At 41.6% G+C, this 27,751-nt stretch overlaps 2 protein-coding genes across 6 annotated transcripts in view; both read right to left on the bottom strand.

The window, feature by feature from the left end:
* Nucleotides 1–335: 335 nt before the first annotated feature.
* ZBTB24 (zinc finger and BTB domain containing 24) lies at nucleotides 336–11,407 on the bottom strand. Of its 4 annotated transcripts, XM_004011211.5 has the most exons (7): nucleotides 11,240–11,407; nucleotides 9,591–10,577; nucleotides 6,844–7,011; nucleotides 6,055–6,138; nucleotides 5,304–5,387; nucleotides 4,624–4,705; nucleotides 336–3,114 (listed from the first exon to the last, which is right to left on the bottom strand). In XM_004011211.5, the coding sequence occupies exons 2-7, from the start codon at nucleotides 10,546–10,548 to the stop codon at nucleotides 2,394–2,396; spliced, it is 2,097 nt and encodes a 698-aa protein (XP_004011260.2). In that variant the 5' UTR covers nucleotides 10,549–10,577; nucleotides 11,240–11,407; the 3' UTR covers nucleotides 336–2,393. The 4 variants fall into 4 exon arrangements, 1 of the variants encoding a protein (XP_004011260.2); XR_001042123.3 differs by lacking the exon at nucleotides 336–3,114 and having other exon boundaries at nucleotides 4,666–4,705; nucleotides 5,304–5,467; XR_003590117.2 differs by lacking the exon at nucleotides 336–3,114 and having other exon boundaries at nucleotides 4,666–4,705; nucleotides 5,304–5,467; nucleotides 6,055–6,133.
* A 7,612-nt stretch (nucleotides 11,408–19,019) lies between these two features.
* Nucleotides 19,020–27,751, bottom strand: part of AK9 (adenylate kinase 9) — a 122,418-nt gene continuing 113,686 nt past the window's right edge. For both annotated transcript variants that reach the window (XM_042253323.1, XM_027972377.2), the window contains 6 exons: nucleotides 25,221–25,417; nucleotides 23,961–24,130; nucleotides 23,436–23,534; nucleotides 21,607–21,709; nucleotides 20,128–20,242; nucleotides 19,020–19,726 (listed from right to left, as the gene is read on the bottom strand). In XM_042253323.1, coding sequence (XP_042109257.1) covers nucleotides 19,524–19,726; nucleotides 20,128–20,242; nucleotides 21,607–21,709; nucleotides 23,436–23,534; nucleotides 23,961–24,130; nucleotides 25,221–25,417 — 887 coding nt within the window. In that variant the 3' untranslated portion in view covers nucleotides 19,020–19,523. The remainder of the gene's footprint in view (nucleotides 19,727–20,127; nucleotides 20,243–21,606; nucleotides 21,710–23,435; nucleotides 23,535–23,960; nucleotides 24,131–25,220; nucleotides 25,418–27,751) is intronic.

The following is a 27,751-nucleotide window of genomic DNA, read 5'->3' as shown; positions in this document are numbered from 1 at the left end:
TGAGCCCGGCTCTCATGCTAGAGACGGGTAACATGTGCTCCAGGAGCCACAAGCTAACATGTGGCTACCAAGCGCTCACAATGCAGCTACTGTGACTGAGGAACTAGGTTTTATTTTTAATTAATTCTAATACAAATTTTAAAACACACTTGTTTCAGTTATTGGGGAAAAACCTGTATCTGTAACCTAGATATGTGAACCTAGGTTTTCAAGTGTAAACTGTATGAACCCTAAAAACACATCAAGTGTGTCATGAACATTAGCATCCAAACTGAGTGTGCAGTCCCCATATAAAATACACACCAGATTTTGAAGACATAGTATGAAAAAAAGAATTTGTCAAGTATGATTACATTTTAATATTTCATATTTACATGCTGCAAAGCTTGGCACATGTTAAGATTAAATAGCGATTTTATTAAAATTAATCTCATCTTTCATGTTTTTAATGTGGCTACTAGAAAATTTTAAATTATACATGTGGCTCACACTATATTTCTCTTAGAGTACAGGCAGACTGTCATAAAGCTAGTTAAACTTCACTTTGAAATAGTCATATGATCATGATCATACTTCCTGAATAATTAATAATTATCCAGCTACCCAGAATGAGTAGTTAAACATTTATCTGCTTTAATATCACATATCTCCAGGAGAAAAAGATGTGGGCCAGTAGGCTTTGAAAAGCTGGTAAAGACAATGCATTTTAACAATAAGGTTAAGGTAAATAGTTTAAATGACTAAGTCAACAATCTGAAATGATATTTAGGACATAACTGTATTTATAAAAATTGTTTCCAGTCAGGCCTGATTTAGCATAATTTGGCTGATACATTTAAGATAAATCATTGAAGAATTTTTTGAATTACATACAATAAAACAACTATAGTTTGGTAGACATGTTAGAAAAATACTTTCATCTTCTCTCAACCTGAACAATTCTAAATTTTTTCCAAAAACTTATTTGACTCGGGTGGAAATCAAAGATCTCTAAACCAAAGAAGTGACTGATGTGAAGATCCTGTTAATTTTAGTGGCGATTACTGCTACTCTCAATCAACACTGTTAATTTACATACACTACTGCTGCTGCTGCTGCTAAGTCGCTTCAGTCCTGTCTGACTCTGTGCACCCCATAGACGGCAGCCCACCAGGCTCCTCCGTGCCCACCTTCTTTTCTCAATAACCTGCTATCAGTTTACTTGAGAGAAAGTGGTCAAAGTACTCAATAAAATAGGCTGGGCTGGAAAACTTGACAAAAACATAATTTAACCTTCTGACGATTATTTGAAATCACACTATTATAGACAATGCTGGCTTACTAAGACGCTGAGGCTCAAAAGTATTTTTAAAATTAAATTTACTTTAAAAAAAATTATGTGTCTATTTTGTGAGATTTAACCTACTTTGTGATAAAAATAGGTTATACTAAGTTCCTATCAAAAAACTTACCAGACACAATACACAGATCAACATTTTTAGAGATCAATTAGAATCCAGTATATTTAACACAAATTACACTGAATTTTACACTCCAGGATAATTAAGAAAGAATTTATCTTCATCATGGAGATTAATATCAATGCTGACAAAAAGTTCAGAATTTGGGATGAACACCTTGTCCAATTTCACACCTTAATTACACTTTTAAATTTCCAACAACCTGCTTTTAAAAACCACGTCAATCTATGCTTTTCAGAAAAGCTGAATTCAGAATTTAAAAGACGATCCTATCCTTTTGGCTTTCCTCCTTTGTAAATTTCAAGTTAAAATAGACATTTAGTTTCTATGTCTTTGAATCTATCTTAAACATGATATGATGAGCCCACTGTACATGCAAAGATTAAATTTTGAGAAGTTACTCTATCTTAGGGGATTGGAAGTTATTAAAAGGACAGAGTCCCCAAAGTCATAATCTGTTACATTCAGCCCCAACTTGTAGTAGCAACTGTGTTGCCTAAGACAAATAAGGAAGGGGAACCAACCATTTTACCCAATTCAACATATGATTTCATTTGTTCTAAAAAATCAAATATAACTAGAAAGATCAGCAAGACCGTTATCTATGGCTGTGAATATTTAATACTCACTTAGAAAAACTCTAACACAATGCCCTCAAAGAAAAGTTACCCAAGTCTTTAAGAGATGTAGTAAATGAAAACCACTCGTCAATACTGAAATGTTAAGTCCAAATCAACATTAGATATAAAACATGATACACACGTCCTGCTCCTTGGATGGAAAGCATTAAGCTATCGGCTAGCTTAGCAAGCTACTGCTTCCCTGTAAGAATCCATAAGTGAGCATTGCAGAAAGCCTAACTTCAAGCACACAGGCTGGTCACAGTGGGCTGACGGAGAAGAGACCAACAGAGCAGCCGAGCCTGTGAACAGGTCAGCTCTGCTCCTGGCTCAGCGACGTGGGCTGGGGCACATGGTGGGTGGCTGGCGGCGGAGCCGGCTCCTGCGTCAGCTGCAGGTGCTGAGCCGGATCTGAAGCGCTCGCTAAATGCAGCTCCCCTGTTTGCTCCTGATGGGCATGCAGATGTTCCAAAGTCTCCTTGGAGAGTGTGATGACGTGCACTGGCTCGGTCTGTGAGGGCTCCATCTGGCTTTCAATCATATTGAGGCTCTGGATGTGTTCTGTTTGCTCCTGTTGAGCTGAAAGAATTAAGTTCTGCAGTTGCTCTGGCTGCTGTGTGAGCAGGGTGAGGTTTGCAGTCTGGTCTGCCGTCATGTTCGGGGAACTCTCTGCAGTGACGATGCTGATTCCTTGGCTAGGACCTGGCATGAAATTGATGTTATGTACGGAATCGGTTACGAGAAGCTGAATTTCCTGCTCTCCGGAGGCAGAGAGTTGATAGGGCTGTAGCTGAAGAATATTCCTGACTTCTTCAGCATTATTATTGCCAGAAATACTGCTGGCATCAGACGCATGTTTCTCTTTGCTGTGGATTTTCAAGTGAGCCTTTAAGTTGTCTAACCGAGCAAACTGTAAGTTACACTCAGGGCAGGTGAAAGGCTTTTTGCCGGTGTGTAGAATGCAGTGTCTCCTCTTGGCACTCGAGTCAGAAAAGGATTTGCCACACACGGCACAGGAATATGGCTTTTCTCCTCTGCAAGAAAATGTACATTTTATTTTTAAAACAGACTTCACTACTTCCTGACGATTTAGGGAGAAGCAGTCCAGAGGAGAGGAAAATTAACCTGAGTTGGAGACTTAAGTCATTGGTTCTCTTACTAACTTAAAGACTTGGAGCAAGTATCACACCTGCCAAGGGCTTCAGTTTCTAGTCTTAAGAAAAAAAAAATGGGGGAGGGGAAGGATGTCTAAGGATGGGGCTGCGGGGCTGAGTCAGATGTGATAAAATTTTATGGTCACAGTGTGTACTTCAGATAAGAAGGTAAATATTAATACATGTCACAAAAGTTCTTTTTTTGTTTTTAGTTCTCACAGCCAATTTTTAGATTCTAGATGCCAAGCAAGTATATATATGATTGATTTCAACATTAAAAATATGCTGCTGCTAAGTCGCTTCAGTCATGTCTGACTCTGTGCGACCCCATAGACGGCAGCCCACCAGGCTCCCCGTCACTGGGATTCAGGCAAGAACACTGGAGTGGGTTACCATTGCCTTCTCCAATGCATGAAAGTGAAAAGTGAAAGTGAAGTTGCTCAGTCATGCCCGACTCTGTGCGACCCTATGGACTACAGCCTACCAGGCTCCTCTGTCCATGGGATTTTCCAGGCAAGAGTACTGGAGTGGGGTGCCATTGCCTTCTCCAATTAAAAATATGAGCAGCCCCTATATATTTGTGTTAGAGGAACTACTAAATCAATTCTGGAAACAAGTTATGTGAACAAAAAAATTTATTCAGAAAATATTAAGTTTAATTTAGTTTTAGGGGCTTCCTTGGTGGTCCAGTGGTTAACAATTTGCCTTGCAATGCAGGGGACATGGGTTCAATCCCTGGTCCGTGAAGATCCCGCAAGCCTCAGAGCAACCAAACCCCTGCTGCTAGAGAGTAGCTCCTGCTTGCCAAAACTAGAGAAAAGCCCTCACACAGCAACAAAGATGCAACACAGCCAAAAATAAATAAATAATTAAATAAATATTTTAAAATTTAGTTTTGATTGAAGATTTACGTTTTAGATCATCCCCCAAGGCCAAAATCAAAATTCAACAAATGACATCAATAACTCAAACTTTTGCTGGTCAGAATCAGTTTTCCTAATTTTGCCTGCATGAGGAATTTCTTAAAGCAAAATAATAAGCTGCCCAGGAATTTCTCCTAGAGTAATAATTTTGGGGAAAGCACAACACAGGCTGGGACTTCTCTATAGTTCAGATGGTAAAGAACCGGCCTGCAATGCAGGAGACCCAGGTTCGATCCTTGGGTCAGGAAGATCCCCTAGAGAAGGAAATGGCAACCCACTCCAGTATTCTTGCCTGGAGAATCCCATGGACGGAGGAGTCTGGTGGTCTATAGGCCTTGGGAGGTCACAAAGAGTCAGACATGACCGAGTGACTAACACACACACTGTATCGGTAATGGATGTCACCCTGCTGAATGCCAGGGCTGGATGAGAACTCCATGGGAGAAAAGTATGAGGGAAACTTTACCGATGGATCCTGATGTGGGTCTGAAGAGAACTCTTTGCCGTGAAAGATTTGCCACAGATTTCACACGTAAATGGCTTCTCACCTAAAAAAACGGGAAAACGTTTGTTTTATTCTAGATAAAACAAAAAGCGAAAACCACCCCTACAGTTTCACAATATAAAAAAGAACAAAGGCAATACCACTTGAACCCTCAATAAGCGTGAGTGACTAAATGCAGCACTTAGCAAGCACCTACTGTGTACCTGAGCACTGTGTCCTAAGTGTCGAGGACATAGAGAAAGAGTAAGGTGTGGTTCTTTCCCTCAAACATGTAAACACCGAAGCAAGGAGGTGAGTAATTCTGTGGAGGAAACATTTGCTCCTGTATAGTCCACCATTGGGTAACTTACAGAAAAACCCAAATGGACTTTTTTGGCCAACTCAATTTTCTGTAGTATGAAGTGAGGTTTCATTTATGAATAGTGCTCAGTAAGTATGTTTCATCTTGCTAACCTACACAGATGTGATTTCCCCACAGGATAGTGCGACCTAGGATAGTGGGCTTTCAAAGTAGTCTACTTATAAAGTTCCCACACAATCCACAATATGCACAGCCTGAGGAAGGGATTCTGAATATTTCAGTTCTTGCTCTCCTGAAAACACGAAATACACTAGCAAGAAAGGGTGAGATGGACTTTTACCAGTGTGTGTTCGCAGATGTTTCTTTAGCTGAGACACATCCATGAATTTGCGGTGGCAGTCGTTGCATTCCGGTAATGAGTGGCCTTGTCGCAACAATAAAAAAAGTGTCAGTGCATATATGCTGTCCCTGCATTTCTTCAGTGATTTGTGTTAAAGCACTTCCCTGAAAAATAATCACTTTAAATATGGTACTTTAATACAACAACAATTTTTAAATTTTGGTAACAGTTAATATTTTCCTATGCATCTCAACTCACTGCTTCCCAAACAAAGGTGGGACCCTTTCCATCTCCCTAAGTGTAAATCCCCTTTATCTCTCAAAGCACTGGTGCGACTGTGGCCAACTGATCTCAAATGATGCTCCCAATCTCCTCTTCATTTTTCATCAGTTGACAGGAAAGAAAAAAAAGGACAATCGGTAGGGCCAGGCTGGAGAAAGATTGGATTGACAGCTATGGGGTGGTGACACCTCTGTCCAGACACAACTAACAACCAATCAACTGGCGCCCTTTTAGCCAAGTGGCGTCCTGAATGGTACCAATTCTGTAGCGTTTCTGTGTGTGGCACAGAAACTGTAATATAAAAATTCAATATAAATTGCAAGGTGGTAAGAGTAACCCAAGGACACCTAATTTAGATTGCTTCCCTAAAAACTCACTTATCTTTTACAACATGAACCTATTGATTCAGAAACAATTTGTATTTGCATTTCTCCCCCACCAACCCAAATTTTCTCTCACTTTATTGTACCTGTATGAACTCGGTAATGGCTCTTTAGTTGTCTTTTCTGGCTGAAATATTTTCCACACTGATCACAGGTAAAAGACTTCTGTCCTGCCAAATAAAAAACAAAACACGCAAAAAACTATAAACAACTAGAATGCTCACTAATAAAGTAATTAAGCATCACAGTGGGCCCAGGTCCCCATTTTCTACAAATAACACAAGTGACTTGTCTACAAACCCAAATGTCTTCAGAGTCATCAATGTGCGAAGGCATGTAAGGCAATAGGGAGTGGTAGAGACTAGGGGAGCGCTAAAGAATTCAAGTTCCCCCCAACATTGTCCAAAGTAAAATAATTCTGAAGTCTGGTGTTTAAACACATTCTGATTATACACTCAACTTTCAGCAGCCAGTTTACAAATGCTAGTTTAAGGCTCAAGGCTGGGCAGAACTCTAAACTACACTCTGAAAGTGAAAGTTAAGTTGCTCAGTTGTGTCCGACTCTTTGCGACCCCATGGACTGTAGCCCACCAGGATCCTCCGTCCATGGGATTCTCCAGGTAAGAATACTGGAGTGGGTTGCCATTTCCTTCTCCAGGGGATCTTCCCGACCCAGGGATCGAACCCAGGTCTCCCGCATTGGAGGCAGACGCTTTAACCTCTGAGCCACCACTCTGAGAGATACACAATTCTGTCTTTAAATGAACCCACATGGGGAATGACCTGAGACTGAGAAAAGACCATTTAGAGCATGGTAATGCCCACCCCAGGAGCAAGCACCCAGTGGCAGCAGGCTCCCAAGCGCAGGCCCGTACCTGAGTGCAGGCTCATGTGCTCCAGCAGCGAGTGCTTGGTGGTGAGAGCCTTGCTGCACACCGTGCAGGTGTATGGCCGCTCGCCTGTGTGCATCCGGGTGTGGACCTGCAGGGAGTGCTTCTGGGCAAAGCCTTTTCCACACTCATTACATTTGAAAGGTCGCTCCCCTGGAAGAAGAGCCCCAGAAACATGGTGTGAGCAAGAATCTGCACATCTCTTTGTTCCCTCCCAAATGAAAATCACAATTAGCAGGAGAGACAACATCAGCAATAACATTTTGCAAGTGGGAGCAGACAAGTGTGACGCCAGCGGCGAGGAGCACGGATACACAACCTAATTGAAGACAGCCTTTGTGAGGTCAGGAGCTGGTGGCATCTGTTATCTCTGAAAATGGGGGTGAGGAAGAAATAAATGACAGTCTGTTTCAAAGGGAGTTAGGTCCCCCAACCCCCACCCCCACCCCCACACACAGATCCAGTCTCCATGCAACCAGGAGACTGGCCTTCTCCCCAGTGGAAGATGGAGACCGTTCTTGAAGAGGGTAAATCAGACAAAGGATCTCCAGACTAGAGGTCTCTGGGTTAGAGGTCACCCAGAGCAGTGGAATAGGACTACCATGGGGACAAGAAGTCAGAGTTTACACCTGGGATGATGAGACTACCCCCAAAACTTCTGCCTCCTCCTGCACCGGACACTGGCAGCCAGGCCTACGGCTCCAGGTGGGCGCTGGAGCTTCTTTTCCTGGAATACAAAGGACCCGCAGTAGAAGAACTGAGGACCTGATGCCAGGTATCAGCCAGGATGTCTACAGGCCCTCTCCACACCTGCAGAGCTGCAAGTAGCTATGAGCAGACCATTCTTGCATATAATTAAATGAGTTTAAAAAAAACACACAAACCACCAGACACAGTAGAAATAGATAACAAAACAGAGAAGAGAAAAAGCAACCTGCAGAAAACAGACACTTCCCAGAGTAAAGAAAACATTTAAAAATAACAAATAAGTAAAAGTTATTAAGAGGCTCATAGAAGCAAGACGTTATACTGTGAAACAAAAAGAGGATTCTACTTAAAAACAAACAAAAAAAGAATTTCGAAGAGTTCCCAGAAGTACAAAAAAAAAAAAGTAGAAAAATAAAAGTTGAAAGATAAAGTAGAAATGTCCCAAAAGTAGAGCAAAAAGTAATGGAAAATAGGAGAGAAAAGATAAAGTTAGACGATGAGTCCAGGAGATTCAACATCCAAATAGGCGGAGTTCCAGAGAGAGCAAGGATTACATTCAGGAAATTTTTCTGGAACTAAAAGATGAGTTTCCATACTGTATGGATCTACTGGTATCCACTCAAATGGGAGAAGAGCCCCACACTAAAGTGATTCAATGTATAACTGCAGGACACCTTGAGGGAAAGGGAAGAGCCTACACGTTGTTTTCCTTAAAATCTTATAGAACTATTTAACTCTTTAGCCTCTGTCACAGACAAGCAAATATTTCTTAAGTGTCTATTTTGCTCAAAGAACCAACTTCAGGGTTCTCAGGCTTTTTGTGCTTAAAATCTTCAGGGAGCTTTTAAAAACACCACCGCTCAATAAAACCAGCTCTGGGGCTGGGACCCAGGCCCTAGTGGTGTTAGAAGCTCCCTGGGAGACTGTCGTTCTGTCCGTGGGGACCCTAGCCTGTCTTTCCCCCTGCCCGTCGGGGAGGGTGAGGAAGGCAGGGGTTGGGTGTGGCCTCTGGCCCCGACCTTCGGTCTCCTGTCCCCCGCCTTGGGGCATCAGTGGGGCCAGGTTGAGAACCACAGTGCTGGACGCTGCTGGGTCTTAAGGCAGCAGGTTGCTTGATGACAAGAAGTCTCAAGTACCAGACTCTATACTTAATGCTTACAACTAGGCTGAAGGGTATATAACTACTGCCTGATCAAAAGCAGACTGAGGTAGGTACATAAGAGACAGCTCAAAGGAGGAAGGGATTTCTGCCTAGGGCTGCACTGTCCAACATAGTGGCTATTTAATTAAAATATTCAGATCCTTAGTCACAGTCCCCACATGTCAAGCACTCAAAATACACCTGGGGCTACTGCTACTGCTAAGTCACTTCAGTCGTGTCCAACTCTGTGTGACCCCATAGATGGCAGCCCACCAGGCTCCCCCATCCCTGGGATTCTCCAGGCAAGAACACTGGAGTGGGTTGCCGTTTCCTTCTCCAATGCATGAAAGTGAGAGGTCACCAAAAACAACAGCACAGATACAGAACATTTCCATCCTCACAAAAGGGTCTATTGGCCAGCCTTGGGCTAGAGGGATCAAAAAGCAAACAACATTTACAGACAGATGGCTGAGTGAGAGAACTGTCCAGACATATCCGAGCAAAAACACAACTGTGGTCAACATGAGGAAGCTTCAAGAATCATAAAGCAGGTTAATTTTGGCTAGCGCTTGATTCTTGAACATTCAAGCCTTGAAGCAACAACTTCAGGTAAGAAGAGAGGTTCTGGAATCAGGTTCCTTGTGTTCACATCCCACCTCTGTCACTACATGGATGCCCTGGGCAAGTACTTTAAGCTTTCTACAACCTAGTCTCTTCAACTGTACAATTGGGATAACGTTTTGTATTTCACCAGACAGTTTGGAGAATTCAAACACATACTTTGTTACAATGCCCATCATATAGATGTTGCACAATAAATGAAAGCTGTTATTACTGTTACTTCTCCAAAACACATTCCAATAAGCTGCAAAAGCATAATTACCTGTGTGGCTTCTCTGGTGGATTGCTAAAAAGTGATTGTACTTAAAAACTTTGCCGCAGTCTTTACAACGGGCCTCAGGCCCACCGGGGCGCTTTCTCCGTCCACAGACCCTCTTGGCTGAAACCTGGTCATCTTCATCCCCTACAAGTTTGTAATCTTTCAATTTGACAGACCTCCGAATCCTCCGCTTGCTGCACCGACTCTGGCTGTCCTGCCCAGAGTCCTGGGTCTTGGGATCACAGTTCTCATCTTTCTCAACTGGCATCTCCTCCCCTCTAGCTTGCTCACAAGTCGGCTCAGATTCTTCCAGTTCTTTTGCTGGAATCTGTTCATTCAGTACACCACTGTCTCCCTCTTTAACCACAAAGTTCTGTCTGTTTTGAACAGAATTGTTCACTCTCAGTTGTATTTCTTCCTCTGCTGCCAGTTCTGACTTTCCTTCCTGTAAACTGTTGACTTTCCTTGGTCTTCCCCGTTTTCGCTTTGGATGATCACTTTTCTTATTAGAAATAACAACCACTGGAGCACCAGCTGTGTTCAAAGTCGGTGGCTTTGGGGAACTATGATTATTTTGAAAGTCCGTGTAAGCCTTTACCAGGTCATAGACTTTTAAGAACTGGGCCGTAGCCAGGATCTGTTCTGTACTTTTCTCACTGGCCTGCAGACAGCCAGTGTAGATAAATTCTAGTAGGATACCAAATGTGTCCGCAACCATGCCTTCTAGCATATAAATGGACTGGCCAATCTCCCCCTCTTCAGCAAACATCATTGAGAAGTATTCACTACTGGCAGCAAGCAAGGCTTTGTGGGCCCGGAAATGCACATTCTCCACGATTAAAGTAATGTCACAGAGAAAGCCTTTCTTTCTCTGATCCTCAAAACTGGCCAGGACAGTGTCACTGTGTGTGTCTGAGTGTACAACCAGCTGCCCAGAAGGCTCTGATGATGTTTCTGCCATTTTCTTTAGAAGCTCAAGAAGGATTAAGCCTGAAATAAGAAAGTAATGTTTAAAAGGGAGACATTCTCTAGCAAGATTAATCCCAGCCCAAAGGAACTATTCACTTTTGTTAGCTATTTTTTTTTTAACACTTTTAAAAGATTATGTAAAAACTTTGGGGTTCTTATTCCTATTGTACCATTATCCAGCTGGGGTGAACTTCCGACGTCCACGTGACCTCTCGGGGTCTGTTTTCTGGTCTGTAAAATGAAGGAATTGGGATCTACTATCTCTAAAGTCCTTCACTGCGCTAACTTTCCACAGTTGCACAAACACGAGAATGAAAACTACGGTGCCTCGATTTCACATATTAGGAGCCATTTTGTCTGTGAAACAAAAATGGAAAGGAAGAAGAAAACGCACAGGTACGATGTAAATTTGGAGGTGGCTGCAATGGACAATAACGTAAGGCGCATTGGCCCTCACTTTGGAAAGGCGGCACAGACTGCCCAGCCTGGCGGACGACCGCGCGCGGCGCAAGGCGCCTGGCTGGCGATTCCCCGGAGCCCACCCAGCGGGAAGCCGGCCGCGAGGGAGGCCCCCCACCGCCAAGCCTGGACCCCTGGGGACCGACCGGGGAGCGGCGGCTGGAGAGGAGTCGATACGCGCACGGGTGCAGCGCCCACCGACAGAGGGTTGGTGGCAGACCTACCTATCTGGACGCCCGGCAGGGTCCGGATCGCCGCCCGCCCCCCTGGCTGCCTGGCGGGCACGCCAGCCCCGGGCCCGCCCAGGCTCCCAGCTCCGCCCGGCCAGCAGCTGGCGTCCCTGCGCCGCCGCCGTAGTCGCAGCCAACCCGGAAGCTCCGGCGCGGGACTCTGCTGCGCGCATGCCGGACCACGTGATCCAAGGAGGTGCCAGGGGGCGGGGCGGGGCGGGGCCTGCTATCCCTGGAGGCGCTGTAGGGACAGTCCCGGCAGGGCGTGTGTCTGGTGTGAGTGCGGATCAACGGGCGGTAATGGTGTCGTCACTCTGCAGTTAGGGAAGTTTTATATTCTGTTAGCTGCTCACTGACACCTTCATCAGTTTTGTCTTTTCCGCTTTTTGAATGCTAAAGCTGGCTTTCAGGTCTCAAATGTATGAGGAATGAATGAAAACGCCTTTACATTCACCGTTACCACCGTGATCATCAGCATCAACATCCAATACCTTAGTCCAAGGAAATGAAGAGAACGCTGCAGTCAAACAGATCTGGGTGCTGAGTGAACTTGATCAAGTTATCTGTACTTATCCTCTCAACCTTCTTTACCTTACTTGTAAAATGGAGAAGCTGACACCAGCGCCAACACTGGGTGGCTGTGGGGTAAACGAGATTAAATATGTGACGGGCCTATTGTTTTAATTCCTGTCTGCTGTCATTTAAATGATTGTTGCTATTCAGACTTTCAACATCTTTTTTCAGTAGACTATTAAAAGTTTCTGACTAGCCTTAGTTACAGTGTTATTCCTGCTAATACACAGAATACATACAGGAGATCTTCCCAAATGCAAATCACATCCAGAGACTGGAGTCACTGGCTTGCATGGAATCCGCTGTGGCTCCCCTGTACCCTTAGGAGAAAGGCCCGGCTTTTGGTTATGGTCTACAAGTACCACTCAAATTCAATCCCCTCCTACTCAACTATTTCAGCGTTTTCTCTCAATTTATGCTTCACTAACACCCAACTTTTAAATTTAGGGCACCCAACACACCCTCCCAGATCCCAGCGTGCCATCTCTAGTCTGAGATTTTGAGAAAGCGGGTATAATTACCTCCTGGCTCTTTAAACATTTTTTTTTTTTTTTACTAGTTTTTATTAAAATTAGCTCCTTCTTTGAAGTTTCCCTCTTTGTCCTGAATTGCCTCTAAACCCCAGGATTTGTGGAGTCCAACCAGGAATCTTTTTACTATCTCCAGAGTTTTGCCTTTTTCAGAACATATAGCTGGAATCACATGGTATGTAGCCTTTTCAGATTAGCTTCTTTTTAAAATTTCTTTATTTATTTGGCTGTGCTGGGTCTTCATTGCTGTACTCGGGCTTTCTCTAATTGCAGTGAGTGGGGGCTACTCTTCTCTCTTTGTTCTGGTGGCTTATCTTGTTGCAGAGCATGGGCTCTAGAGCACAGGCTCAGTAGTTGTGGCATACAGGCTTTGCTCCAGGACTTTGCTCCAGAATCTTCCCACACCAGGGACTGAACCTGTGTCCCCTGCATTGGCAGGCAGATTCTTAGCCACTGAACCACAGAGGGAAGTCCCTGACTCTTGGTTAGAATCTCAATTTTTCTTTTAATCTCCATTTAATTCAGATGTTACCCTTCTAATAATTATTCCAGAACCATCCATAGTTAAGAGCCCTCAGGCTTTGTAGATAAACCTTTACTCAGACTTTCATTTGTAAAAGCAAAACAAACCAAAAAGATAAAACAAAAAATCACCCACAATGGGACTGAGGCATACATATATAAAATATATCTTATTTTTTCCCTGTTCTTGAACTGCTCCTTAACCAATGAATTGATGAAAACTTTCCATAAATGCACTGAGAATAAAATGAAACATATAAAACTTAAAATATTTTTTAAAAACTCGTATTTACTATTATGAGTTTTGGAGAATTTAAAACAGCAGCTCACAACATATCCAGAAATGAATTCTAGGTAGGCAGCTTAGAGAATTAAATATAAACACATACACCAACAGTAGAAGAAAACATAATAGAATATTTAATCTCTGAAGATGGAATAACTTCCAGAGCTTAGAAAAGGATTCAATATCATAAGATAGAGATGAACAGCACTTACTTTCATACCTTAAAAATTGGACTTATTTACTGCAGATACAAGGATTGGTGTGTATTTTACATAAAGAATTTTTACAAAAGAATTGAAAAACAACCAAGAGTTAAAGTGCAAAAGGCATGAAAAAAAATTCACAGAAGTACAACTGGTGATCAACATACATAATGATGTTCAATATCACTGTTAATTCAAGTTAAAGTAACAAGGTTTTGTTTTCTTTCCATTTATTAGTACGGGTCACAATTCTGTTACTAAGCTGCCTTCCAAATAACAATTCACAATGTTTCCAGGAGTGTTTCCAAGAGCGTCACTTTTATTAATTCTTTACTGTCATTTAGCATTATATTTTTAGTTTTTTTAATTCATTCCCTTTCACCCTATACTTTTGTTTCTTAGAAACTTTTTAGGCTAATAATCCCAAATATGGTGAAAAAAAGTTTATCACAGCTTTAAAAAATACAGTAAAACAGTACATGGTCCAGCAATCAGTTCAGTTCAACTCTCAGTCACGTCCGACTCTTGGCGACCCCATGAATTGCAGCACGCCAGGCCTCCCTGTCCATCATCAACTCCCAGAGTTCACCCAAACTCATGTCCATTGAGTCGGAGATGCCATCCAGCCATCTCATCCTCTATTGTCCCCTTCTCCCCCTGCTCCCAATCCCTCCCAGCATCAGGGTCTTTTCCAATGGGTCAGTTCTTCACATCAGGTGGCCAAAGTATTGGAGCTTCATCTTCAGCATCAGTCCTTCCAATGAATATTCAGGATTGATTTCCTTTAGGATTGACTGGTTTGATCTACTTACAGTCCTCATCTATGGGTTTGTATCAGTAACTGTTCAAAGGCTTTGGGGATTTATCCTAAGTTTGACAATAGGCATTTAGCTTTTGTTTAAAAATTGTTTTATTATGAAATATATCATATAAAATAAATCTAAAACAGGCTTCTAGTTTTTAATTAATGTTTAATTATAGATATCAAAGACAGGATGAGTGAATCTGAAGGGTATTATGCTAAATGAAAAAACCCAGACAGAGAAAGACAAATACTGTATGGTATAACTTACATGTGGAATCTTAAAAAAAAAGAGACTCATAGAAGCAGAGAGTACAATGGTGGTTTCAAGGAGTCTAGGGAAGGGGCACATAGGGAACTATTGATCAAAGGGTGCAAACTTTCAGTTATAAGATGAATAAATTCTGAGAATCTAATGTTCAATGTGATAAATATAGCTAACAGTTCAGTTCAGTCGCTCAGTCGTGTCCGACTCTATGTGACCCCATGAATCGCAGCACGCCAGGCCTCCCTGTCCATCACCATCTCCCGGAGTTCACTCAGACTCACGGCCATCGAGTCCGTGATGCCATCCAGCCATCTCATCCTCGGTCGTCCCCTTCTCCACCTGCCCCCAATCCCTCTCAGCATCAGAGTCTTTTCCAATGAGTCAACTCTTCACATGAGGTGGCCAAAGTACTGGAGCTTCAGCTTTAGCATCATTCCTTCCAAAGAAATCCCAGGGTTGATCTCCTTCAGAATGGACTGGTTGGATCTCCTTGCAGTCCAAGGGACTCTCAAGAGTCTTCTCCAACACCGCAGTTCAAAAGCATCAATTCTTTGGTGCTCAGCCTTCTTCACAGTCCAACTCTCACATCCATACATGACTACTGGAAAACCATAGCCTTGACTAGACGGACCTTAGTTGGCAAAGTAATGTCTCTGCTTTTGAATATGCTATCTAGCTTGGTCATAACTTTTCTTCCAAGGAGTAAGTGTCTTTTAATTTCATGGCTGCAGTCACCATCTGCAGTGATTTTGGAGCCCAAAAAAATAAAGTCTGACACTGTTTCCACTGTTTCCCCATCTACTTCCCATGAAGTGATGGGACCAGATGCCATGATCTTCATTTTCTGAATGTTGAGCTTTAAGCCAACTTTTCGCTCTCCTCTTTCACTTTTATCAAGAGGCTTTTTAGCTCCTCTTCACTTTCTGCCATAAGGGTGGTATCATCTGCATATCTGAGGTTATTGATATTTCTCCTGGCAATCTTGATTCCAGCTTCTGTTTCTTCCAGTCCAGCGTTTCTCATGATGTACTCTGCATATAAGTTAAATAAGCAGGGTGACAATATACAGCCTTGACGTACTCCTGACGTATTTGGAACCAGTCTGTTGTTCCATGTCCGGTTCTAACTGTTGCTTCCTGACCTCATACAGATTTCTCAAGAGGCAGGTTAGGTGCTCTGGTATTCCCATCTCTTTCAGAATTTTCCACAGTTCATTGTGATCCACACAGTCAAAGGCTTTGGCATAGTCAATAAAGCAGAATTAAATGTTTTTCTGGAACTCTCTTGCTTTTCCATGATCCAGCGGATGTTGGCAATTTGATCTCTGGTTCCTCTGCTTTTTCTAAAACCAGCTTGAACATCAGGGAGTTCACGATTCACGTATTGCTGAAGCCTGGCTTGGAGAATTTTGAGCATTACTTTACTAGCATGTGAGATGAGTGCAATTGTGTGGTAGTTTGAGCATTCTTTGGCATTGCCTTTCTTTGGGATTGGAATGAAAACTGACCTTTTCCAGTCCTGTGGCCACTGCTGAGTTTTCCGAATTTGCTGGCATATTGAGTGCAGCACTTTCACAGCATCATCTTTCAGGATTTGAAATAGCTCAACTGGAATTCCATCACCTCCACTAGCTTTCTTTGTAGTGATGCTTTCTAAGGCCCACTTGACTTCACATTCCAGGATGTCTGGCTCTAGATTAGTGATCACATCATCATGATTATCTGGGTCGTGAAGATCCTTTTGTACAGTTCTTCTGTGTATTCTTGCCATCTCTTCTTAATATCTTCTGCTTCTGTTAGATCCATATCATTTCTGTCCTTTATCGAGCCCATCTTTGCATGAAATGTTCCCGTGATATCTCTAATTTTCTTGAAGAGATCTCTAGTCTTTCCCATTCTTTGCAGTGATCACTGAAGAAGGCTTTCTTATCTCTTCTTGGTATTCTTTGGAACTCTGCATTCAGATGCTTATATCTTTCCTTTTCTCCTTTGCTTTTCACCTCTATTCTTTTCACAGCTATTTGTAAGGCTTCCCCAGAGAGCCATTTTGCTCTTTTGCATTTCTTTTCCATGGGGATGGTCTTGATCCTTGTCTCCTGTACAATGTCACGAACCTCATTCCATAGTTCATCAGGCCCTCTATCTATCAGATCTAGTCCCTTAAATCTATTTCTCACTTCCACTGTATAATCATAAGGGATTTGATTTAGGTCATACCTGAATGGTCTAGTGGTTTTCCCTACTTTCTTCAATTTGAGTCTGAATTTGGTAATAAGGAGTTCATGATCTGAGCCACAGTCAGCTCCTGGTCTTGTTTTTGTTGACTGTATAGAGCTTCTCCATCTTTGGCTGCAAAGAATATAATCAATCTGATTTCGGTGTTGACCATCTGGTGATGTCCATGTGTAGAGTCTTCTCTTGTGTTGTTGGAAGAGGGTGTTTGTTATGACCAGTGCATTTTCTTGGCAAAACTCTATCAGTCTTTGCCCTGCTTCATTCCGCATTCCAAGGCCAAATTTGCCTGTTACTCCAGGTGTTTCTTGACTTCCCACCTTTGCATTCCAGTCCCCTATAATGAAAAGGACATCTTTTGTGGGTGTTAGTTCTAAAAGATCTTGTAGGTCTTCATAAAACCATTCAACTTCAGTTTCTTCAGTGTTACCGGTTGGGGCATAGACTTGGAAAACTGTGATATTGAATGGTTTGCCTTGGAGACGAACAGAGATCATTCTGTCTTTTTTGAGATTGCATCCAAGTACTGCATTTCGGACTCTTGTTGACCATGATAGCTACTCCATTTCTTCTGAGGGGTTCCTGCCCGCAGTAGTAGATATAATGGTCACCTGAGTTAAATTCACCCATTCCAGTCCATTTTAGTTCTCTGATTCCTAGAATGTCGACGTTCACCCTTGCCATCTCTTGTTTGACCACTTCCAATTTGCCTTGATTCATGGACCTGACATTCCAGGTTCCTATGCAATATTGCTCTTTACAGCATCGGATCTTGCTTCTATCACCAGTCACATCCACAACTGGGTATTGTTTTTGCTTTGGCTCCATCCCTTCATTCTTTCTGGAGTTATTTCTCCACTGATCTCCAGTAGCATATTGGGCGCCTAATGACCTGGGGAGTTCCTCTTTGGTATCCTATCATTTTGCCTTTTCATACTGTTCATGGGGTTCTCAAGGCAAGAATACTGAAGTGGCTTGCCATTCCCTTCTCCAGTGGACCACGTTCTGTCAGACCTCTCGAACATGACCTGCCCATCTTGGGTTGCCCTGCAGGCATGGCTTGGTTTCATTGAGTTAGACAAGGCTGTGGTCCTAGTGTGATTAGATTGACTAGTTTTCTGTGAGTATGGTTTCTAACAATACTGTAATAATAATACTTGAAATTTCCTAACAGAATGATTCTTAAGTATTCTTATTACACACACACACACACACATACACACACAATCACAGAAACACACTGAAATAATGATGTGAGGTGGTGGATGTGTTATTAATAATTAACCTGATTGTGGTAAATATTTCACAAGGTATAACTATATCAAGATCATGTGGTACAGTTTAAGCACATAGAATTTCATTTGTCAATTCACCTTAGTAATTTCCAGTAGTCATGTATGGATGTGAGAGTTGGACTGTAAAGAAGGCTGAGGGCCGAAGAATTGATGCTTTTGAACTGTGGTGTTGGAGAAGACTCTTGAGAGTCCCTTGGACTGCAAGGAGATCCAACCAGTCCATTCTGAAGGAGATCAACCCTGGGATTTCTTTGGAAGGAATGATGTTAAAGCTGAAGCTCCAGTCCTTTGGCTACCTCATGCGAAGAGTTGACTCACTGGAAAAGACTTTGATGCTGGGAGGGATTGGGGGCAGGAGGAGAAGGGGACCACTGAGAATGAGATGGCTGGATATGCGAGTCTGAATGAACTCCGGAAGTTGGTGATGGACAGGGAGGCTTGGCATGCTGCGATTCATGGGGTTGCAAAAAATCGGACAGGACTGAGTGACTGAACTGAACTGAAAGCTGAAAAAAAGAGCTAAATCATTCACTTTAGAGATTAAGAAACAAAAACTCATAGAAACTGAGATTTGCCTAAAGTGAAAGTGAAGTCGCTCAGTCGTGTCCGGGTCTTCGCGACCACAGGGACTATATCCTACCAGGCTCCTCTGTCCATGGAATTTTCCAGGCAAGAGTACTGGAGTGGGTTGCCATTTCCTTCTCCAGGGGTTCTTCCCGATGCAGGGATTGAACCTGGGTCTCCTGCACTGCAGGCAGACGCTTTACCCATGAGCCACCAGGGTTAAATAAGATAATGGTTGTATTTTTTATTTTTTAAAAGAGCCAATCTTGCTATTTCACATTCCAGATTTGTTATATGCCTGCTGAAAAATTGATAATTTATTTTAAAAATCTCATCCAAATTCAATATAGTAATTTTCCTCTAGCATATATGTCTTGACAATGTCATATAAAAAGACTCTAGCATTCATCCTCAAGTATCCGGTGATTTCTAACTACAAAATAACGTATGAAATGTGTTTCCTTGAACACTTGAGAAAAAGAAAAGCAGCAGCCATTTAGTTGTCTCTAAATCCGTTTATTTTGTTGGGAAAGTGATAAAGTATTTTTAGGTTCACAAAGTTTACAAACAACTCTTTAAGTTAAACGTGTAACCAATATTTTTATTTTATTTATAGCAATGTTAATTCTTTTCTTGAAGCTCTCTAACCTTTACTGCATAAGTTTCTTTAACAGAGACAGACTTCTCTAATAAAAATATTAAAAAGGAAAATGAACAAAGGATTCATTAAGTCAAATATTACCTAAATACTCTAAATGGAATAATTTTTGTTGAAGCATCAAAGTTCAGGCAAAGAGCAATAAGCTTTACAAGTATATGAGAATTTAGGCTTACAGACGAGTACTCCTTCCTGGCTGGCAGAGCTCTGAATTCACTGGAAGTCTAGAAGCCAAAGCGTATCACTCAGGAGGGAAAAGTATATCAGGGAGGCCCAGATTTTCAATCTATTTCCTTTTATCCCTTTCAGGTAACTTTAAGATTCTGGGTGCATTTATGGAAACATTCTAACCATTGACTGGGTCTATATTTCTAAGAGAGAGAAAGGTCTGTAATTTATGATCAAAGTCAATGGCTCTAAACTGAGGTTCCTTGTATTTCTTGGTCATCTTGGCACTCAGGTATGTAATGAGTTCACATCTCTCCACAAACTGCTCCATCTTCTTCTTGTATTTTTTTCTTGTATATTCAGAACTATTGGGATTAAAGGCTGTAGAAAATTTTACAAGACTGTGAATGTTTTGTTAGGTTAGTGCATCATTAAAGAGAAGGAGAACTATGTGTGTGATTGAGCTGCACAGTTTGACCGAGAAGATATCTAAATCCCAAATAAAATTTGGGGATTATTCTATTTTAGATCATAATTGTCACTATTCACCTTCTTGTACGGTGTGGATTATTGAGAGCTGGTTATGTTACTCATGGTACCTGCTTTAAAAACTAGAAACTCAGTTTTGCTAAAATATTTGCTACCAGCGCACACACACGTGCGTGCGCACACACATACACACCGCATGCAAGTGACCAGCCCAGTTAGACAATCCTATTTATCACAATTAGTGCTAAATTAGTTCCGAGTAGCATATCATTTCTAGCAAAAAAGAGACATACCTTTCAGATGAAGTGCTATGTAAAGTAGCGCAGATCTCTGTACACTTAAGAAGGGGAATTTGGGCTTTAAGCATCCCGCTGCATTCATGGCTTTAATTAGAGCAGTTGCAATACCCTGCAGGTAGGGAACGAATTATGTGTAATTTGAGTCTGTTTTATTTTCTTGTGGCAAATAGATAGAGGCTATTCTTTGCTTCAAATAGCCTCCTCAGGATTGAGGATGGAGCTTAAAAAGATAGTTAAATGAGCACTTGCTGCTGCTGCTAAGTCACTTCAGTCGTGTGACCCCACAGACGGCAGCCCACCAGGCTTCCCCCATCCCTGGGATTCTCCAGGCAAGAACACTGGAGTGGGTTGCCATTTCCTTCTCCAATGCATGCAAGTGAAAAGTGAAAGTGAAGTCTCTCAGTCGTGTCCAACTCTTAGCCACCCCATGGACTGCAGCCTACCAGGCTCGCCTGTCCATGGGATTTTCCAGGCAAGAGTACTAGAGTGGGCACTTAGCTCTACAGAAAAGAAACACAAAATACATTTGATTAGGAAAAATTTTAAACTACTGATTGGCTTAGTGCCAGGTAGGTGATAGATACATCGGTTTCATTATGCAATTCTATTTATATATGCTTGACATTTTCTGTTTAAAAAAAGTTGAAAGAAGGAAACACGGACTTGTCTTGGTCCATCTCTGCTTCCGTTGCTCAGAATTGGCCAAATTCTACTCCCAGGACCCTGGACCACCTACCCAGGAACTCCAGAGACCACAGTTACCACTGCAGTCAAGATTCTGGGGCCCCGGGCAGGCAAAGAGGAGGACACTCTTCTCCGGGTGAGTGTCCTCTTACCTTCTGATATTAAACTTGATCAAAAGCTAACCATCTAGGGGAGATGAAAAAAAAATGGTTAAGAATTTGTAAGAAACATATGAAATTGTGCCCTGGGCATCTGTTTTATAGAATTTTTTAAAAAGGACTTTTAAATAATGGTTGGTAACTGATACATCTGACTTTATTTAGAAAGTGTTAGAGAAATAAGAGTGATTTGAGTAGATAGCTTCATCCAGATTTTGGGCAAAATATGTATTTGGTGGTTCAGTTGTGGTGACATCTTAACTCTTTCAAGCAGGGGGGAAAAAAACCTCTCAGAGACTGAATTTGCATATTTCACATTACAGAAAAGTTTTACAGACACTGAAATTTCAAAATAAGAAACAAACTACATGTCAAATGTAAATAATTTTCTAAAATCCTACTCTTTCTTCACTTTAGTGAAGTCATTTGGGAATTAGCTACAAAAATGGGGTCTTTCTTTACATTTTATTTTCACAACTACTCAAAACCAAGATAGGTTAAGAGTGGATTTGCAGCTTAAAATCAGGACACTCTGCCTTTAATTTCATTGTTACCAAAATAAAAATGATTTTTGAAGAAGAGATAGCTGTAGTCTTCTAATATCTAAACAGAGAAACCCATGTGAGTGAACCTGTTCCAGATATCCAGGCAAAGGCAGGCTGGTGAGATACATTGGTTCCTTCAATGGGGGAAGTTTGTAAGGAAGCTTCTGATTCCAGTATTTCTGTGGCGACCTACGAATACCAAATCCATAAAATGATGATCACAAATGTGTTCATTGTGTTTACACAGGAAGATAGATACGCAAGAGGCAACTAAAAGATAACGTTCATTACTCATTTTTCTTGAGTGGAGAAAATGATACAGAAGCAGGAAGACTGAGGCTCCTAGAAATTCATGACCACCAACTTCACCTGGGGCCCTAGCCCTGCTCACCGCTTCTCAGTGTTCTTGCTTTTCACAGCACCTATATGAAACTTTCTTTATATACTTTTATCCTCACACTTTTATTTTGAACTGACAAGATACTTCAATTCCGCAGGTAACTCCTACGTGAAAAGTGAAAGTGAAAGTCGCTCAGTCATGTCTGACTCTTTGCAACCCCATGGACTATACAGTCCATGGAATTCTCCAGGCCAGAACACTGGAGTGGGTAACCTTTCCCTTGTCCAGGGGATCTTCCCAATTCAGGGATCGAACCCAGGTCTCGCGCATTGCAGGCAGATTCTTTACCAGCTGAGCCACAAGGGAAGCAACTCCTATGTTGGCCTTGCTTTTATCTTGTACTACAATTCTCCTCACACTGGTAACCCTCTCAGGGACGCCTCCCCCAACACAAGGTGCCAGGCTATAAAAAGAGAAGTCTTCAGAATAGAAAGTCCTTGGCTGCTCACCACAAGCAGAATCACACACAGGTTGCTTTCTCCATGGCAGAGCTTACCTCAGACCTAAGATCAATCTTCACACATTCTTTGGATGCCTACTCCACCCTGTCTCCAGAAATCTTAAATAGCATTAGAGAGATAACTCTCTTCCACTTTCGTGGCATTTCCTTTATTAGATCCTTCCCATGTACCTGAATTTAAACATGTTCATACCTTTCCCATTGGAAAAAAGAAGATAAAAAAAGAAAAACCACCTTATTTCTTCAATCCTATATTTCTTTCAGCAACTAATGTCTCTTCTCTTTTTACTATTAAATTTCCTCAAACAGTTTCATGAGAGGTCACAAACCACTGCACAAATTCTAGCTATGATTTGATGGACTTCCCTGTGGCTCAGATGGTAAAGCATCTGCCTACAATGCAGGAGACCTGGGTTCAATCCCTGGGTTGGGAAGATCTCCTGGAGAAGGAAATGGCAACCAACTCTAGTATTTTTGCCTGGAAAACCTGATGGATGGATGGGGTCACAAAGAGTTGGACATGACTGAACGATTCACTTTCCTCGTTTCCTTTATGATTTGATCCACATTGTCAGTTTTTAAAAAAACTGAAGTGCAAGTGAAGTTGCTCCGTGGTGTCTGACTCTTTGCAAACCCATGGAATGTAACCTACCAGGCTTCTCCATCCATGGAATTTTCCAGGCAAGAATACTGGAGTGGGTTGCCATTTCCTTCTCCAGGGGATCTTCCTGACCCAGGGATTGAACCCGAGTCTCCCACATTGCAGGCTGACGCTTTACATCTGAGCCATGGGGAAGTCCCCCCATCAAAAAAACTAAATCAGTCACAAAAGTTTAAAAATCAGATAACATAAGAAATTTGGTTTCCAACTTCTTGTGAAAAACAGAAATGTGTGGCAGTAGGTAGAGGCTGCCCCTTTTAGCTATGTGTATATATATGTATACATATATGTATGTGTTTATGAGTGTGTGTAAACTCACATATCTTTCTGTCCCAGGACAGTGCATTTAACATAGATATTCAACGAATATTTGTGACTTAGTGAATGGTCTCACCTCAAAAATTTCTGAAGTTTTTCTCCACTCTCACAAATATATATACGATCACGATATTCTAAAGCATAGTGAATGTTACCAGGTACTAGGGCTTCATATCTGAAAGACAAAGGAACAAACAAAAACAACTATGTATTGTATCATTAATACGCAGCTGGGAAAGACTGAGGACAAGAGGAGAAGGGGGTGACAGAGGATGAGATGGTTGGATGGTATGACTGGCTCAGTGGACATGAGTTTGAGCAAATTCCAGGAGGTGGTGAAGGACAGGGAAGCCTGGTGTGCTGCAGTCCATGGGGTCGCAAAGAGTCAGACATGACCTAGCAACTGAACAACAGCAATGACAACTATGTAAATAAAATGTCATAAATATTTCATTTTTCTATCATCACAGCTCAAGGAAGAAAAAGAATACTTTCCAGTTAAACAATAGTGACCTTCTGATCAAAATGCTACAATTGTCGTATAGACCACTTATTCCAAGTAGAGCTATCGGCCTGTACTCACACGAGGGCGAGGACTTGCCTTTGTCTGCCATCCTGATAAGTCACTGGACAGTAACCCTGGAGCTCCGCACACCTAGGGAACCGGCTCTTCAGCTCTGACAGTGTCAGCCTCTTGGGGATCATGTCGGTAGGTGGAAGTGGATGAGGTGCTAATGGAGGTACGTAGAATTCTGGATTATCCAAAAATTTCTATAAAAAAAGATGACAGCAACATGACCATTTGAAACAGGAATACTTTGCCAACAAAACCCCACTGAGGCTCTCCTCCTGCTCTTCCCATTTTCGGCAGCAATGTTCAGTCCCGCAAACCATCTGAGAGGAGCTTTCTGCATTACAGTAACTCTTTCCCTGTCTGGAAGTTCCTTACAGTAATATCTGCAAGTGATGTCACTTACAGTCTCTCTCCTTTTAATGTTTTCACTCATGCACTCATCTACCTATACTGAAAAACGTTTGTTGAGCTCTTACTATGTGCCAGACACTGGCGTGCAGTCCCCTGCCCTGCTCTCCACCTGTCCTGCAGTATAACTAACTAGAGGGTGCATCTTGGCAGGTGAGTTAGCTTCTCTAGCTTCAGTTATCACACTGTAAAATGGAAGGGGCAGACCAGGTACATGGTCTCTAATGTCATTTCCAGTTTTAAAATTCTGTGATTATCACTTAAATAAGCAGAAAGAAAGTAATGTCTTCTTTATAAAGTCATAAAAAAAATTCAGATTCTTCAGAGGAAAATAAAATGTTCAGAGACACCTGATCAGTTTTCAACTACAATCTTTTTATATCACCATATTATGGTTGGTAGAATACCGGAACAAATCTATATTCTGTTCCATTAAATAGAAGTATAAGGTACCCAGGAGATTAAAGTGATAGAAGAAAGTTGAAAGCACAGGGGAGTCATTTCTACTGACTCTGACTTCCCTTCTGCACCTTTGAATGGAATGTCCTGGATGCCCACTCCGGGGCTGAGCTCAGATGCTCAGCATCCCCTCCATGGTTGGGTTTGCCCTCAGGTCTCCCCACTTCTTAAGCTGACCCAGGTGGAGGGGCCATCACCGACCCTGAACTTCTGCTTTGTGCCAGAATATGTCTTGGGATGCAGTCTTAGGACTGGCCTCTGAGTTGCCTTATTGAACCGAAGGATCACAGTTTCCAAAAATGGGGTCCCTGGTCCCCAGCTCCTGGTGTTCCCAGCTGTGCCCACCCCTTCCTGTCTGATGAATTCTAAGACAGGTGTTCTCTTTCCCTGGTAAATATTTGGAATTAAGAACAAACTTACATTCAGTTTCTCTAGAGAACTCATTTTATAATAGTGCCCTCTGAACTCTGCTGCAAATTCCAAGGAATCATTTGAAGAACAATCAACTAATTCATATGATTCTGCCAGGCTGACAGGGCAGAACTGTCCAAATTCGCCCAGGCGAGAAATCAGTTCTTCAGGGGAGATACATAACTTGTCAATGCAGGCAGCTTTTCCTATTATTAACAAATTAACTGTTGTTATAAATATATATTTTCACAGAAAACACAATCATTTTCAAAATGAAAATAAATTCAATTATGCTAGCACTATACCAATGAGTACACGTTGTAAAATTCCAAACAGAGAAAAAAGCAAAAGTTTCTTTTCACACCTCCATCCTCTCAATCCAACAGCCCTCCTGAGAGGTAATCACTGTTGAGTTTGTATCTTTTTCAGATTTTTTTTATACATTTGCATACACACACACATATATATTTTTTGCAGATAGGATGCTTATGCCACTATACTGTAAATATTATTCTACATACTTGCTTTTATCAGTTAGTTATAGCCTTTGACATTTTTCCATTTCAGTTTATATGATTTACCTAATTCCTTTTAGTTTATGCGCAGTATTCCATTGTATAAATATACATGTAGATTATTCAATCAATTATATGTTTATAAATATGTTGGTTGTTTTTAATTCTTAGCTATTATAAACTATTTATGTTATATACTGTATACACATACACACATATATATATATATATACATATCCACTTACACACATACACATGAATTTGCTACATATTTAAAATTTTTCTGTGAGATAAATTTTAGGAAGTACATATAGTTTGTTGACACAATGTTAGTGACATAAACCTCTACCTGTTCCCTGATGGCATCCAAGAAAGAGAAAGAAACATTTAATCCAAAAGTGACTAGGTTTACCCTAAAGAGTCTATTTTTTAAAAAAGGCCCAAGTTCATTCAATGGATAAGTTTGAGTTGTCTTACCAGGACTCCACTAGAATGGAGACTCCAAAGCAATGTTAGATTTTACAGAAAATAAAATTACTTCTTTATACATCTTAGTTATAATGAGTAAATTTTGATCCTGATATATTTTCCTAATGGTTCTTTTCACCAGTGAAAATTTTCCTTTTAAAAAAAATTATGCCAAGGAACGTCTAACACTAACTCAAATTATGAAGCATAAATCATGGTTTAGTTTGTTATGTGACAGTGTAAGCATAAAATTGATCCTTAGGATTGCAGTGATGTGTCTATATCCAAAGAATGCAGAGGCCTGGTGGCAATGCTGGACATGAGAAAGGCGTGGAAGAGAGTCTCTCCTAGAACCTTCAGAGTGAGTACAGCCCTGCCAATGCCTTAATTTTGGACCTCTAGCCTCCAGAACTGTGGGAGAATACATTTCTGTTGTCTAAGTTATCCAGTGTACGGTAATTTGCTATGGCAGCCTTGGGTAACTAGAACAGTTACAACAGACTATGATTTCTGTTCTTTTGGCATTCTTTCTCGCTCTATCTTGTTCACTTGGTAAAGCAAGCTGCCATGCTGGAAAGGTCCATATGGCAAGGAACTGAAGGTGGCCCCTGGCCAACAGCTGGCAAGAAACTAAGGCCCTCAGTCCAACAACCCTCAAGGAACAAACTCTTGTCAGCAACACATGAATGAGTATGACAGTATATTCTTTCCCAGTAGGGCCCTCAGATGAGACCTTAATCCTGGCCAACACCTTGATTGCAGCCTTGTGAGAGACCCTGAAGCAGAAGACTCAGTTAAACTGTGCCTGGATTCTTGACCCACAGAAATTGTGAGGGAGTGTGTATGTGTTGTTTTAAACTGTTAAATTTTGGAATAATTTATTATGAAGCAATAAACAAACTAATCCACAATTCCATCCATTGTATATGATACAGATGAAAAGGCTAGATGGTTCTTTCCTACAAAGAATATTATACTACTATAATGCTACAATGGTGTAATATTGTTATTCTAAAGTACTATAATGCACAGTATTATGGAATAATAATAGTGTTGGTAAAGAATACACCATTGTATAGTGCTATAATATTATACTATATGGCACTGTAGTTTTACAATTGTGTATTGCTGTTTACTTTGTGTAAATTTAATTGTGTATTGCTCAATACTTCAGCCACCTCATGCAAAGAGTTGACTCATTGGAAAAGACCCTGATGCTGGGAGGGATTGGGGGCAGGAGGAGAAGGGGACGACAGAGGATGAGATGGCTGGATGGCATCACCGACTCGATGGACATGAGTTTGAGTGAACTCTGAGAGTTGGTGATGGACAGGGAGGCCTGGTGTGCTGCGATTCATGGGGTCGCAAAAAGTCAGACGCGACTGAGCAACTGAACCGAATTGATTGCTCTTTAGTTCAGATGTGCTGACCACACCTCATAGGTTTTGTGTGTGACAGGGTCATTTAGAATCAAATCATTTCAAGTCTTAAAAGATATTCAAATATCTTTTTCTGATTCTTGGGGTATTCTTGATGACATCTGACAATGTCTATCTA

Source organism: Ovis aries, chromosome 8 (assembly GCF_016772045.2).
Source record: "Ovis aries strain OAR_USU_Benz2616 breed Rambouillet chromosome 8, ARS-UI_Ramb_v3.0, whole genome shotgun sequence".
NCBI lineage: Eukaryota > Metazoa > Chordata > Mammalia > Artiodactyla > Bovidae > Ovis > Ovis aries.
The sequence above is the reverse complement of the archived record's forward strand: the minus strand, read 5'-3'. Positions and strand labels throughout refer to the sequence as shown.